Here is a 15548-nt window from a genome sequence, read left to right as displayed (position 1 = left end):
CTCGATCCTGGGACTCCAGGATCATGACCTGAGCTGAAGGCAGTCGCTTAACCAACTGAGCCACCCAGGCACCCTATTTCCTTTAGATTTCTAAAAGAAGTGCCTTCTATTATACATATATAAGATATATATAATGGTGTAGAGTACCTGGTACCTCAACACATTAATTAAAACACTAGAGTGTTTTATAAAATCACGAGCCACACCAATAAAATGGAAAACAGTAATCATGAAAAAGATCTGCCTTGGGTCTTAGGCTGTGTCTTAGAGTTTAATGCAGGCAGCAGTAAAATCTCTCACATTTTGTTGGTAATTATTTTTCTTTTGTTATCGGTATTGAGAATATTGGGATTGAGCACATATTAAGATTGATTTGCCTACGACGTGCAAGTGAATTTTCTAGATTATTATGTATTCCACTATCATAAAGACCATTTTAAAGAAGCATTAATTTCACATTCTACTACTTTATTAAGCCATAATAGTTTAAGATATGTCATATGTGAGGTTGCTTTTTGCAATCTCTGTTGATTTCTTAAGAAAAGGAAGATTTAATTAAAATTAGCATGGTTGCTGTTAATTTAACAATCAGAAGTATTTAGATCAGTTAACCATCTTTTCCTCTTAAAAGATGAGGCCACTTGGGTGTTCAGTAGAGTAAGCCTGCCACCCTGCTGTGTCTCAGTGTATCGGGTTTGTATTACTCCCTGATATTTTGGAGGGGGCAGGAGAGACTAAAGAACTTTTGAAATATTAAAGTTTGTTTATGATTGTGTGCTCTGTGTCTATGTCATGTTCTCTACTTGAGCAAAGGAAAGAATGTTCTTGGGGAATAGCGATCCACCATCCACCACCAAGGTTTTCTGTGGGTGCCAGGCTGGGTCTGAGCCTCACACCGGAAGCACAGAGGTTCTGAGGGAGACTCTGGCTCACCCTCGGGTCTTTGACTGTGATGCACTCAATGCATTGAGCTCTTCCTGGGGGCCTTGCCTTTAACCACACCCCCCAAGCCTCCACCTAATAGTCATTCTCCTTAAAACCTCCCCCACCCTGTCGCCAGCCCCAGGTGGAGTTTCTGGTTCCTTCCTCTGTGGCCTCACCACACCTACTGTTTGCCCGGCAGGAGCCGGACCTCAGAGGGCTTGTGGGCCATGGGAAGGAATGAGCACTTTGTTTTTCCTGCAATAGAGCACAACGGCAGGGAGGGGTCCATGAAGGTCAAGAGCTGTTTTATATTCATAAAGGTCATTCTGCCTGTTGTGCAGTGAAAGATGAGAAGAAGCAGGGCTTCCCATTAGAAGGTGGAGGTTATGGTGGCTTGGACTGGACCTTTAGCCTGGAGGTGGCATGAGTGGTCACGTGGGGGGAATATTTTGGAGGACATCGATGCCTTAGGAATTCAAAGCCAGAAATCCCTGGAGCAGAGGTTGTGAGAGATATGACTTGATCCTGACATCAAAGAGAGGGTCTGTAGAGCAACCCTAGTGAGGGAGTGAAGGGACATGTAGGCATTTCTCCCGTATGCCCAATTCAAAGGTTGCTAGGTTCTAACTCTAACTTCAACCTGGATCGATTGATTTATTTCCCATTAGACATTTTCACAGAGCAATCCCCTTGAAGGAAAAAAAAAAACAAAAAACAAACACCTGCATCAATCTGTCTAAGCAGACTTAGAAGAAATGCAGGGAGCTGGAAGGAAGCTGACGATTTTGTCTCTTATTCTTACCCTAAGCATGAAACTCTGCACTGAGAATCACATAAACAGAGCAAACATTTTAAGTGCCTGTCTGTTTTTTCTCATCGGTACCTAAAATGACCAACCATGAGCAGTACCTTCTCGGCCACTTGCTCTGAATGAAATCCTTCTATACCCAAGAGCTGTTGTCACGTTTGGGATGACTGGTTTTTCACGGGCAACTTTTTTTTCTCTACAGGATACCCCAAACAGAGGACTGCAGTGCCCCGAAATGGGTTTTCCCCCAAGCCGGAGCTGCAGGGCCGCGAGGCCGAGCGGCAGCTGGTACAGCGGCTGAAGGAGAGGTGCCAGCAGCAGGCCAGGCAGCTGGGCCTCGTGCAGGGGGAGCTGCGGAGGGCCCTGTGCGGCTTCCAGGCACTCGCCGTGTCCACTCAGTACTTCTCCAGAAAGGTGAGGCCACGTTTGGTGAATGTCGAGGGGCTTTTTGCTGGAAAAGAGGGTGGTGATGGTGATAGTTGTGTGTGTGTCGGGAGCGGGGGTCTTAGTTTGGGTTTAGAGTTAGAGACTGATTTGATTTTCAGAAGGTCATACAAATCTCCAGCAGCAACATCTAACGTCCTGGGAGCCAAGTTTATACGTTATGTGTGAGAGAAATTAGTCTGGGAAGAATGATTTAGTAACCTTGATTTCAAAAGGGAGCATTATGTAAAAAATGAAAGAAGATATAAATGAACGTTTTGAAGGTGAGATCTTTGAAGAGAATAGAACATGAGATTGTTTGCATTTTAGGGATGAAATGGCCAAATTCCAAAATTTCTGCACGTTTCAGATAAAAGGGAGGCAGGGCCACAGTGCTGTTCTGCTTTGGCTGTTGATGGGAAATGGAACGTGCCAGGTCTGGGGGCAATATGGCCGAGGAGTCAAGGTCACACTCACAGTGTTCACAGAGCAGTATGGGGTGGACGGCATCCTCTCTGCTCCTTTGGTTTCTCTGAAAATGCAGAAAGTTGGTTTCTTCTCAGCAAATTAGTTATCCAGAGGCCTCTGGAGCCATCTACACACTGAGTCTGTTATTAGCCATGATGTAGCTAAGCTTTCCCACCTCTCGACGGTGGAGAAGGGGTTAATGGGAGCCTGGTGTCTGATGGAATGCATTTATGTTCCAGCAAGAAATAGCCAAGGCATGTTTGGGGGAGAAGATGAACATTTACCTTCGAGGTTTAAACATTATGAATCAGCATGTTAAAAACCCATAAGGCATTTTGAGTTTCATATATGGACCTTCTGGTAACTATAAATGGGAGGAAATAAAAATACTTTGTAAATGCTCTCCAAATAAGAAAATGAACTAGCTAAGTGTCTGGCTACTTTAAAGAAGAAAAGCAGAAGAATGTTAAGTAGCACCACGTCCCTGGTTTTGTTTATCACCTGAACATTAAAGCATGGAGGACTCTGGCTTTTTATGACATCCTACAGCAACCCCCCCCCCCACCACCGCCCCCAGTACAGAAGTCTGAGCTGCCTTTCTTTGTTGTTGTTTTCTGTTTCGCTTAAAGCTTTCAGCAGAAAGACCCAGTTACCAGTTTGTTGGTGTAGTGAAAGACAAGAACGGACTTCAGTTTTATCCATAGTTTCAGCCTCTTTCCCAACCACAGTGTTCCCAATGAATGACCACTTTGAATTGTATACCTTCCTTTCTGGTCTAGTACCATGGGTATCAACCTTGGACAGCTCAAGTCACTCTACACCCACCCCTGTAAGAAGTAAAATTACAAACACATTTTTGAGGGGTCAACAAGGCCTGAGTTGCTTTGGTATATGTTGAGCAGTTTTCTTATTAGAGAGAGGCATGATTTTTTATTCTTTAGCTTGATGTGTATTTTCTACTGACTGTCAAGTCTTTAATAAAGAGAGGAGAACAGGGTTGTACATTGAAGTTCAGTGATAACATTGATGTTGTTACTCTGCCCTTCTGGGATTACTCTTCCCATGCGTCATCCAGTGTCTTAACAAATCCTTTGTTTAAATTTTAATGCCACTATAGTTAACACAGAGTGTTACATTAGTTTCGGCTGTACACTGTAGGGATTCAGCTATTCCGTACATCACCCAGTGCTCATCACGTAACCAATCCTTGATAAAAGTTTCTATGGCTAGGCATATCCACAGACATTGATATAACATATTGGTAATATGTGCTGTGTTCCCAAGTTGGAACTTTTGGACCCCATTTATGGCATTATGGCAGAGAAGGGAGTTCCTGGGCAAAAATTAAGGGTTGGTTCCCCATAGTTATGTGGTTCTGTGCCCCCGGAATATTTCTTTTTGGCCCACAGACCAAGAGTTTTATTTCTCTGCTGTATACACATGGCTCTTAAATCAGAGACCAAAAAGGTCTAGCAGGTGATTTGTAGGCATCACCTTCAGACCTCCCTACTCCTCAAGTTGCACTCGGCATGACATTCAGCAAGACGAATGGCAGACATGAATTTCATGTTCTTTTCAGTAAATCACAACCAGCAGCTCCAGACAGGCCTCCCAAACGACCATGGCATTTCACCTCCCACACAATGTGTGCTTTTCTGTCTCTCTGATCTCAACTCTCTCTTCAGATAAACCCCAGAACTAAAAATGGGCATGTTAAAAAAAAAAAAAAAAAAGTCTGTAGTTGAACATAAGTGGCTTACACAGAGGCTGCCATGTGTCCCACGTGGTTAAGATGGTTGATTTGAGAGTTTGCCCAGTCACACCAGATTAGACCAGGAGGTGGGAGGCGGGGCGGGAGCACCTAGAAAAATAGAGGTACAGCGACCAGGAAACCTCCGATGGGGAAGCCCTCTATTCCAAGGTCTCGTGATCCTGAGATGCTCGATGTCACTCTCATGGGAAGCCAGTGCATTATTATTCCGTGTAGGAGTATCCAGAGCAGATCATTCCAGCTCTGAAGAGCGTGACCCCCCTAGCCATCATGAAAAGGCAGTATCTCTTTTCTTTTCTGGTTAGGAGACTCAACCATGTGCCTTGGAAGTCTACTCCTGTATTGTTTCTATACTATAGCAGATCTGTCTGCAAAGCATGGCACGGGACCAGCAAGGAGTGAGCCCCGTTTTTGCCTCCATCTCCGTATGAGACCTTGAGCAAGCTACTGCCCCTCTCTGAGCCTCATCACATCACCGAAAGGAATAATATCCTTGCCCTTGCTCTGGCTCCACTAGCTGAGTCCCCTCTGACCAGTCATCCTTGAGTCTCTGTTTCCTTAATTTCAAATAGGGTTAATAATGCTTCACAACGTTATTGTGAACGTTGAATGTCGTAAATTAATGAGTGAAGTTACTTCAAACCATTATTGAGTAAAACCTTCTTTTTGAGTACGAGGAAATCTGACAAAGCCCTGCCCTCAAATATTTTACTCTCAAATGAGATGAATAAGACACAGACGAGACATACAAAGCTAAAACATAGTACAAACCACTCTTATTTCACTATAAATGTACATAAAGAGTTTGGCCTGGGATGTACTTTAGGATAGAAATAATTTTCTAGTCTAGCTATTCAGCTGCTGCTATATATTTTTTTTCCAGAATGTGCTGATACATTAAGGATGTATTGGAAGTAAGTCTCAGTGTATGGGAAGTCAGTAGAAAAAAGGAATTAGAAGCCTAGATAAGAATCTTCCATTCCGGCCCCATGCTTTACGGCTCCTGGCAGAGCAGCTGTGAAGATTGTCAGCTGTGACAGCCTGAGCCCAGTGTCCAGGGACTCCAAGATGCCACATTGAGGTGCTAACATCAGCCTCACGCTTGCGTTGGTTCCAGGCTGCTCCGCCCCTGCAGCAAGGCACCACAGGCCAAACTGAAATCTGTGGTGCAAGACCTCTGGGTGGTGTAGTAAGGAGCCTGACTCTCAGACTCTGCACTTCTTAGGGTCAAGTTGAATGATTTTTATCTTTTTCTCGCTGCCTGGTTCCTGGGAATGCTACTCTTTAGCAGCCCCTGGTGGCCAACCCAGCAAACAATCCAGATGATGGTCCTGTATTAGGTGGTGTGCCTTGCTGTGTACCATCACGTTTTATACAAGTTACATCTGAGGCTGTATTTATTTTCATCTTATTTTTAGTAAGAATTATTATATTTATTCAATATTTTTATATGGATTTGCATCATTTTTATCTTTGGCTTTATAAATGTGATAGTAGATGATGGGTTTTAATTGGTTTTTTTATTTATTATTAAATAGTTTAGGCATAAAAGACTTGAAAACTAATGTCAAACGTGTGTACTATATAAGCTTAATAAAAACTAATAATGCATCAGCCTTTTTCCCCTGTATATATGTATATTGCTTTTACTATTTGACCTTATGTCACACAATAATTTTAAATAAAGAAGGTAGAAAGCACAATATCCAAACACCAATCATCTATATTTAATACTTACTAACATTATGCTATATTCACTTCATCTGTGTTTCTGTTGTCAGTTAAGGGTTTATATTTTTAAATATAGTTTATATATTTCAACTTCAACTTTTCAACTCACTTTCGTTAGCAGATTTTTATCAATGCTGCCTCTACCCTATGAAAGTTTCTGTGGAGGATTCAAAAAAGTAAAAGGCAGAACTCCTTAAAAACAGTGTCACTCCTGCTTATTGACCATCTCCAGTGTCCTATACACTTTAGATATATTTTATATGTATATATATGTATATATAATATAATAATATATATTGTATATATAATAATATATAATATGGTATACATAAGATACATAGGATATAGGGGAGTCTGGGTGGCTCAGTCGTTAAGTGTCTGTCTTCGGCTCAGGTCATGATCCCAGGGTCCTGGGATCGAGTCCCACATCGGGCTCCCTGCTTGGTGAGGCTGCTTCTCCCTCTCCCTCTGCCTGCCGCTCCCCGTGCTTGTGCTCTCTCTGTGTGTCAAATAAATAAATAAAATCTTTAAAAAAAAATACACAGACTATAATATATAATTATATATAATATATATTTATTTATAATATTTATATTATTGTAACCCTCACAACAACCCTACCTGGCCTAGATATCATTCTCATATGACAGGTGAGGAAACTGAGCCTAGGGAGATTATGTACCCCTTCTAAAGACCGCATAATTAGAAAGGGATGGGAGCCATGATACAAAAACAGGTTGTTCCATATTCAACACCCATGTTTTTCCACAAGCTTATGTGCTATCTCTTCCTCTGCCTCTCTAATCATCAAGGTGCTTTTAATGTAATTAAGGAGAAAAAAACATAATTGGAAAAAGCAGAAAGTGAAACAGTTATCAAAAAGTCAACACCTGCACAGGATACCAGAAAACTGTCTAAGGCAATATTTAACCTGTTGCCATAAAAAAAGTTATGTGCGCAGGTGCAAGCCCAGTTATTGTGAATGGGAAGACCACTGTGGATGGTCTAAGAAGGGGACCTGGAAGAGCCACAATGGACACGGGTGGGATTCTAGATGAGTGAAGATGAAGGAAGAGCATATGCATGTGTGGGAAGGGGACACTCAAAGTCTATTGTCTGCCAAGTGGTGTCCTCCTGCCTGTCTTTAAGCTCTCGGTATGGTAATGATTTATGAATAGAGACCTAGGCACTCAGGAATCATTTCTAAAATGCAATGATTGCTCTGTAACAGATCGAAAACTCCTCATAGTCAAGACCACCCAGATTCACCTTCATGCTCCAGAGTACTTAGCGTTGTTGTTTGGTCAGAGTAGGGTGTGTGCTAAAGGGGAGGAGAGAAAAGACAGGTGTAGAATCCCTTTGTAAAATAAATGCTTGCTGGCTTTAGCCATTTGTTACATTCAGATTTTAAAACCCAGGGATTTATCAGGATAAATGTCTGCCCTAGAGCTCCAAAAGCATTTGAGATGCCATTATACCTCCAACCAAAGGATTTTGTATTGCAGAGACTTTTCCATTGAGTGGAGCTCTCAGAGCTGAATCCAAATTGAAAACAGTAAGCTCTTTGTTGCTCCCTAAATCCTAAAAAATGACCATTTAAATATAGTGTTTTGTGTCCCTCTCCTTACAGACAATGCCCTATGATCATCTTCTCTTCCCTTAATTTTACCTTGAATAACTTAAGGCTTAGAGAGAAGGCAAGCACTTCTGATGATTCATCAGCATATAACTTAGTGGGAAATGTTAGTGAAGTAGTCAATGGACCGTTCAGTGATTGCTGTTCTGGAAGAATGCTATATGTCACAAAAGTAAATGTGGCCACAGTACTTTGCTAGGACAACAGTGAGTGTTTGCTTTTCCTTTAAAACTCTAGCTTAAGGAAATTCTTAGCATAACCCCCAAAATATCAAAATATTCCCAATATCAAAGGGCAGAAATCCCCCCAACTATACTAAGCAGCTCTTTGAAGTAATAAGAACCCCCGGCGTAGGGTGTCGATAATGGAAAGCATCATGGTGGGTAGGAAATAAAACTTAAAATTGCAGAGTCTTCTCAACTTGTATGGAAGATCCCCAGTACTGGTCACTGATGAGAGCTAACTTCACTGATAATGATATAACTTTCATAATAAGAAAATAATAGATATTTGACTAAGGTAGAAATTGCCCCCATTCAGTTCATCTCTCTTACACTTTGTCATAAATAGTTTCCTTTTGTAAATTAAATGATACCTCTTTTGAATACAGATGGATGCCGAAGGAGAAGAAAGATGAGTTTCATTTGCTGCTTTTGAAAGGAAGCCTTCAGGCTTTCCCCAGTCCCTGGTTGGCAGTTGGTTAAAAGTGTTCTATAGAAATGCATGCCTTTAAAATATGCTGAGCTGTAGAATTTAGTGTCGTTTTCCTACAGGCCAGGGAGGCAGCCAAGCAGAGTGGAAATGGCACGTCACAAGGCCATGCCACTCAGCCTATCTAGACCCATGCCCTCTGACAAATACCACAGTCTCTGCTTCAGTGTCACTGGAAATTTACTTTAAAAGAAGTGAATTGCTGTAAACTCCCCTCCAAGTAAAAGCAAGTCTAATGAATGATAACTCTAAAGAAGAAATGCTGGGGAGATGGGAGATATAGTTGCCTCAGCTCCAAAACCTCTTTCCTGTGAGAGAGGAGTCTGTTAACTTTTCTAAACTGCAGTTATTTTTTTTTTAAGATTTATTTATTTATTTATTTGAGAGACAGAGAGCAAGAGAGAGAGTGTGAGCAGGGGGAGGGACAGAGGGAGGGAGAGAATCTCAAGCAGACTCCCTGCTGAGCATGGAGCCCGATGTGGGGCTTGACCTCAGGACCCTGAGATCATGACCTGAGCCAAAATCAAGAGTCAGACACTTAACGGACTGAGCCACCCAGGTACTCTACCTAGACCTCAATTTTTCAACAAAATGGAGTAACTGAAGGTCCAACTTTGGGGACAAGATTCGAGTGAAGTGGCTTTCATGCTCTGGAGTCTGATTTCCTTTAGCTCCTCTAACTCTGTGAGGCAATGCTGTAGTTTAAATACCAGAACATCTTCAGCCCTTCCTGGGGTGATAGAGTACGCTTAGGCATTGGGGTGCCCCACTTAAAGTGTACCTGCTGTGTGACGATCACAGTCTAGAAAATATGTTAAATCATTTTTAATAAGAAGCTTCTGTGGAACATTTAAAGCATGAGTGAATGACTAAGGCTATCACTGTCTTCTGCAGTGTCTTGGGGACAGTGCCAGCCAGCACAGAGAGATGGCAAGAGAAAGCTGCCTAATGAGGCTGAGCCCTCTCCTTGCTTCCTTTTGGCATCTGCTTCCTGAAAGGGGCAGGTGCCATGGTGGATTGTTCTGTCCCTTTCCATCTGGGGCAAGAGTGGGGAGCATGGACTTGTGCGAGGCACCTGTTGCCTGGAGAGAGTGAATGCTGAGAGCCTCCCTCCATGGCTCCCACCCCGCCTCCTCCTCAACACATGTGCAGTCTGAATTATGCCTGATTCCAAGGACACTTCACTGTCCACCCTGGCTGTTCTGTTTAATGCAGCACCTATTTGTTAAACGGAACATTTAAAAACTACGTTTCAGACCCTGACTTCTAATTCCTGAGGAGATACACTTGCTCAAATCATGATGTGAGGGATGTCTTACTGTGAAGGGAGCTGCAGGAGGGAGCTATTCCTCCAGCCAGGGTCACGGCGGTCCCTCAGAGAGGACAGATGCTTGTGAAGTGGCCTCCAACAGCAATAATATTTCAGCAGGCAGAGCTGGAGGGATCCCATGCTGCAGGTGGTATAGCCCTGGGACAGAACAGTTCTGTGGAGTGGGGAGAGTCTTTTGCCTAAAGTTTGGAGTGTGGGACTGACGACAGCCAGGAATGAAGCAGAATGGTCTGGGGACTTGAATAGCAAAGTGAAGAGAAGGGACTCTCTTTGGGGCACTGAGAGTTTTGGACAGAGTACTAAAGTGTTTGAAGCTGAATTTTAAGAAGATCATTATGGTAGCAGCATATGGGATGGATGACAGAAAGAAAATTCCAAGCAGAGGAAAAAATTAGGAGGCTCTGCTAATATTACTAATAATTCAGGCAAGAGGTGAGAAATAACAGGAGGAAGATCAGGGTTCTTGGTGGGAAGAAGAGGGTAGATAGAGGACCGAGGACCAAGGTGATGAGCCAACTGGGGAGCTCGTTGAGGCTCTAACTAGGACAAGACTCTCTAGAGAATGAGTGATACACCCTCCCCACCCCAGCCCCGACAATACCCAAGCAAAAATCACAACACTGTGAAATGTGAAGTGTTAAGAATTTAAGAGGTATGTGTGTTTATAGCCCAGAAATGTTTAAAGGGGTCATGGGTTCTCTTTTAAGTATCTTTGGAACTGCATACTCTGTGTATCAGGGAACTCTTAAGACCCAGCTCCAGTGGACCTGTAGGGATGGGCATTTTTTCCCCAAAATATACTTTTAACTCAAATACCACATGTCCCTTTGAGATGCAGAAGAACTTGTCTAGAATCCCACTCCTCATTTCAGGAGCATCCTAGGTCTCTCTCACTCTCTCAGGAATTTCAGGTGGGAGGAGCTTCTGTTTTTATTTATATAATTACCTATGGCTCGGAATTTCTGCTTCTCCTGAATTAACTCAATTTGTGGATTACTGCCATTCTGCCCATGCTGATTATGTTGCCTGCAGCATCCCTCCATGCCTGGTACACCCTCCCCCACCCCCTGCTTGGTTGATTTTCAAGATGCTTTCTGCTTTCTGATACTGGGGTCTTCTTAGGGAGGTAAACATGTGTTTAGATATCAAGAGATGAAAAGGAAGCTCTAGAAAACTTGGGAGCCATTTATACAGAAGTGACATAGAAAGGGATGAGAGTGACAAGAGAGTGTATACAGAGGGACAAAGAAGACAGTGCTCCTGTGGGGGCCAGAGGAAAAGAAAGAAAAGAGGTGGCGAAAACAGGAGAACCCCACCTCACAGAGGGAGGAATTTCTGCAACGGGGAGTGATTTATAATACCAGGTACCAGACAGTGGATGAAAGTGATACAGAAGGAGTTTGGAAGTTTCAGAGGAGTATCTGTAAACCGGTAAGGACAACCAGATTGTCCTGGTTTCTCGACACTCAGATGGTTTAGCCATTTGGGCTTTCTTCCTTCTACCTTGAAGCTGGGCACTTCACCCTGTGAGAAGTGGCAATGGTGACATCTACAGGGCATTGTCTGGAAGTGAAAGTCAGTGCCTAAAGAGACGAGCACGTGCCAAACACCACCTTAAATTCCAGGGAATCTTACAAAGAGCAATTGCTGCCCTCCTCCCACTCACTAACCTGCGAACTACAGACCTGCCTATTCCACAAACTTAATTGAAACTGGGTTTGAAATTAATAACACACAACGACTTTTATTTTTCATTTTATTCCTGACAATCAAATTACTAAGACAGAGGAAAAAAAAAAGATTTATGTTGTACACTGCAAGCAGTTTTCCTATGAGATAATTCATAAAAGCAATTACACATCACACAGACCCAAGAGTCAAACAGTCTGTATCTGTAATTCAGTCCCTGGAGAGAGGGAAAGCCCATCACTCTGCTCTACCAGGAACAGAAAGATAAACATTTAAAATTCAAAAGTATTGAGACTTTATTACATTACAGTGTTGTCTTGGAAACGAAGACTTATAAGTACCGTCTGTACTAACACAATAGATAGGAGTGATATAACTGCCCAAAGTATGTCCCTAATTTTTGTTTCAGTTGAAATTTATTGATTTTTTTTTTGAGGGAGGGAGAACAGAGGGAGGGGCAGAGGGAGAGAGAGAATCTCAAGCAGGCTCCATGCTGAGCACAGAGCCCAACGTAGGGCTCAATCTCAGGACCCTGAGATCAGGACCTGAGCTGAAATCAAGAGTCAGATGCTTAACTGACTGAACCACCCAGCTGCTGCTTGTTTCAGTTTAAAAGAAACACAGAGACAGAATGATATATTTATGTTATAAGCATAAAGGAGGCCAAAGAAAAGGGGGGGAAAGAAAGAACAAATGCAATTAATAGAAAAGTTACTAGAAAAGTGAATAGAAAAGATGGTAGATGTTAATCCAAGTCCGTTAATAATTGCATTAAATATGAGTGGTCTAAACATACCAATTAAAAGACAGAGAGAGTGGGGCACCTGGGTGGCTCAGTTGGTTAAGAGTCCAGCTCTTAACATAATAATAAAAAAAAAATCCATGCCTCCCCCCCCCAAAAAAAAGAGTTCAGCTCTTGATTTTGGCTCAGGTCATAATCTCAGGGTCATGAGATTGAGCCCCCCATTGGGTTCCATGCTGGGTGTGGAGTCTGCTTCAGATTCTCTCTCTCCCTCTGCCCCTCCCCACCCCACTCACACTCTTGCCCTCTCTCAAAAAAAATATAGTAAAAAATTATGTTTTAAAACTTAATTAAATGTTGTCCACAAGAAACCTAATTTATTCTTTTGTTATTATTTTTTCGTTTGTGGATTTAATGGCAGGGGGCTAAGATGGGATGTGCCACTTGCTGTTTTTGCTTTTCCAGTGGTGAGGGGGCCCCCTGTAGGTGTGTTGAGGTGGGTGGGCCAAGAAGTACAGAGTTGGGGTGGTGGTGGGAGGTAATGGGGCAGAAGAACTTTCAAGGGGACCAAGACACAGGGGACTGCTGGGCAGTATGGAAGTCCCTTCCAGCAGGTGATCAGGAATGTCAGGTGGCGCTGAGGCTGGTGTGAAAGCACCTGACCCCTTCCCCCCACTTCTGAGGACCTTGCCCATAGCCAGCAGGAGTGTGGGGTGGCCACTGGCCCACTGAGGCTCGCCCACTCACAAGAAACCCAATATACATATAAAGACCCAGATTATAGGTAAAGGAATAGAAACAAACATCAATCTAGAATTCTATAACCAGGGAGACTATCCTTTAGAAATAAGGTGAAACAAAGTCTCAGATGAAGGAAAACTAAAAGAATCCTTTGTCTGCAGACCCAATCTAAAAGAACTGTTTAAAGAAGTTCTCCAGACAGATGGGAAATGACACCCATCCAAGTTCCAGAAGGAATTAGAACAATAGGAATGAGGAGCAACAGAAATAACAAATAGCTGGGTATATAATAGACTATACTTTTCCTATTGAGTTCTTTAAAATACAGTAAAAACAGGGCACCTGGCTGGCTCAGTTGGTTAAGCATCTGCCTTTGGCTCAGGTCATGATCTCGGGGTCCCAGGATCAAGCATCACATGAGGCTCCCTGCTCAGCAGGGAGTCTGCTTCTCCCTTTGCCTCTCCCCTCTGCTCGTGCTCTCTCTCTCTCTCTCTCTCCCTCTTCCTCAAATGAATAAATAAAATATTTTAAAAATTATTTAAAAAAGAAAATACAGTAAAAACTGGAAACCAAAATTATCATCTAATGGGGTTCTTGGCATATGTAGATGTGTTTCACCAGATTACTACACAGAGGAGATTGGGCAGAGGGATCTATGTGGCAGTAAGATTTCTTCATTCCACTCATGGTAGTAAAATATTGATTTTAATTAGTCTGTGAGAAGTTAAATTTGTGTATTGTAGTTCCCAAATCGACAACTAAAAACTTATGCAAAGAGACATGGCCAAAAATGCAATAAATAAATTAAAATAGAGTATGAAAAAATGTTCAAATAACCCTAAAGAAGGCAGGGCGATAGAAAAAGGAGAACAAAACCAGAAGGAAAAAACAGAAACAATAAAATGATAGCTCTGAATTTAAACATACCAATAATTATACTAAATTTAATGTAATGATTTCAGCAAACTATGGCCCATTGGCCAAATCTGTTTTTGTACATAAGGTTTTCTTGGAACGCGGCCACACTCATTCCTTTCTATTCTCCCTACGTGTGCTGTCTCACTTCAGTAGTAGAGTTGAGTAGGGCAGCAGACTCTATAGGCCACAAGGTCCAAAATATTTATTATCTGGCTTTTTATAGTAAGCTTGCAGACCTTGGGTCTAAACGCACCAACTAAAAGATCAAGATTGTCAAAGTATGTATGGAAACATGACCCAGTTATATGCTGTCAATAAGAAACTCATATATATATATTAGGTTAAAAGTAAAAGGATATAACATGGAACCATAGATCAAAAGGACACTGGATATCAGACACTGATATCAAGTAGACGACAGAGCAGAGAAAATTACCAGGGATAAAGGGGCTATTACATAATGATAAAAAGGTCAACTCACCAAGAAGACATACAATCCTAAATGTGTGTGCACCTAACAATAGACCTTTGGAATACATCAAGCAAAAAGGGAGCAAACTGAAAGAGGAAAAAGAGAAATCCAAAATTGTGCTTGGAGATTTTAACATACCTCTCTCAGTGATAAACAGAAGCAGTAGACTGAAAATTAACTAGGATATGGAAGAACTGAATAACACCATCAACCAACAGGATCTTACTGTTGTTTATGAAAGACTCCACTCAACAGTAGCAGAATACACATTCTTTTCAAGTGGACAAAAATGGAACATTTGCCAAGATAAACCATATTCTGGGTCATAAAATGAACTAATTAAAAATGATTGTAATGATACTAAGTGTGTTGTCTGACTTTAATGAAATTACACCCAAATCAGTAAGAGAAAGATAAGAGGAAAATCTTAAAACATTTAGAAATTAAATAACATACTTCTAAATAACCCATGGGTCAAAAAGCAGTCTTTTATGTAGGGAAATTAGATAATATTTTAAACTGAAGGAAAATAAAAATACAACATTCAGAAATTTGTGGAACGTGGCTAACATGGTGCTTAGAAGGATCTTTATAGCATTAAATTCTCAGAAAAGAAGAAAGGTCTCAAATCAATAATCTAAGCTTCCACCTCAAGACACTGAATGAAAAAGAATATACTCTTATAGCATATAGCACAATTATAGCACAAAAATACTTCAAAGCAAGCAAATAAAGGGAAATAATAAAGGTAGGAAGAGAAATCATTGAAATTGAGAACAGAAAAATAATAGAGAATCAATGAAACCAAAAACTGGTTCTTTGGGACAGTCAGTAAAGTTGATAAACCTATCATAAGGCTAACAAAGAAAGAAACAAACTTAACAGCATTAGGAATGAGAGAGGGGATATTCCCATAGACTCCACAAGTATTTAAAAGAAATAAGTTATTAACACATGGGACAACTTGGGTGATTCTCAGAGGCATTTTGCTGAGTGAACTAAGCTAGTCTCGAAAAATTACATGCTCTTTGATTCCACATATATGACATTTTCCAAACGATAAAGCTATCATGATAGAAGGTAGATCAGTAGTTGCCAAGAGTCAGTTGGGGGGCGGGGTGCAAAGAGGATTTTTTTTGACTGATGAACCTTCTATGTCCTGGTTTCAGTGGTAGTTACATAAA

At 41.6% G+C, this 15548-nt stretch overlaps 1 protein-coding gene across 1 annotated transcript in view; it reads left to right on the top strand.

The window, feature by feature from the left end:
- MTUS2 (microtubule associated scaffold protein 2) overlaps positions 1 to 15548 on the top strand; it is a 383491-nt gene that overhangs the window by 251160 nt on the left and 116783 nt on the right. The window contains exon 6 of the mRNA XM_045869255.2: positions 1935 to 2146. Within this exon, the coding sequence (XP_045725211.1) occupies positions 1935 to 2146 (212 nt within the window). The remainder of the gene's footprint in view (positions 1 to 1934; positions 2147 to 15548) is intronic.

The sequence above is a fragment of the Mirounga angustirostris genome, unplaced genomic scaffold (genome assembly GCF_029215605.1).
Source record: "Mirounga angustirostris isolate CCGP_5_RB_7025 unplaced genomic scaffold, mMirAng1.0.hap1 SCAF_3, whole genome shotgun sequence".
Classification (NCBI taxonomy): Eukaryota; Metazoa; Chordata; class Mammalia; order Carnivora; family Phocidae; genus Mirounga; species Mirounga angustirostris.
Note: the sequence above shows the minus strand (reverse complement) of the source record. Positions and strands in the feature narration are given on the sequence as shown.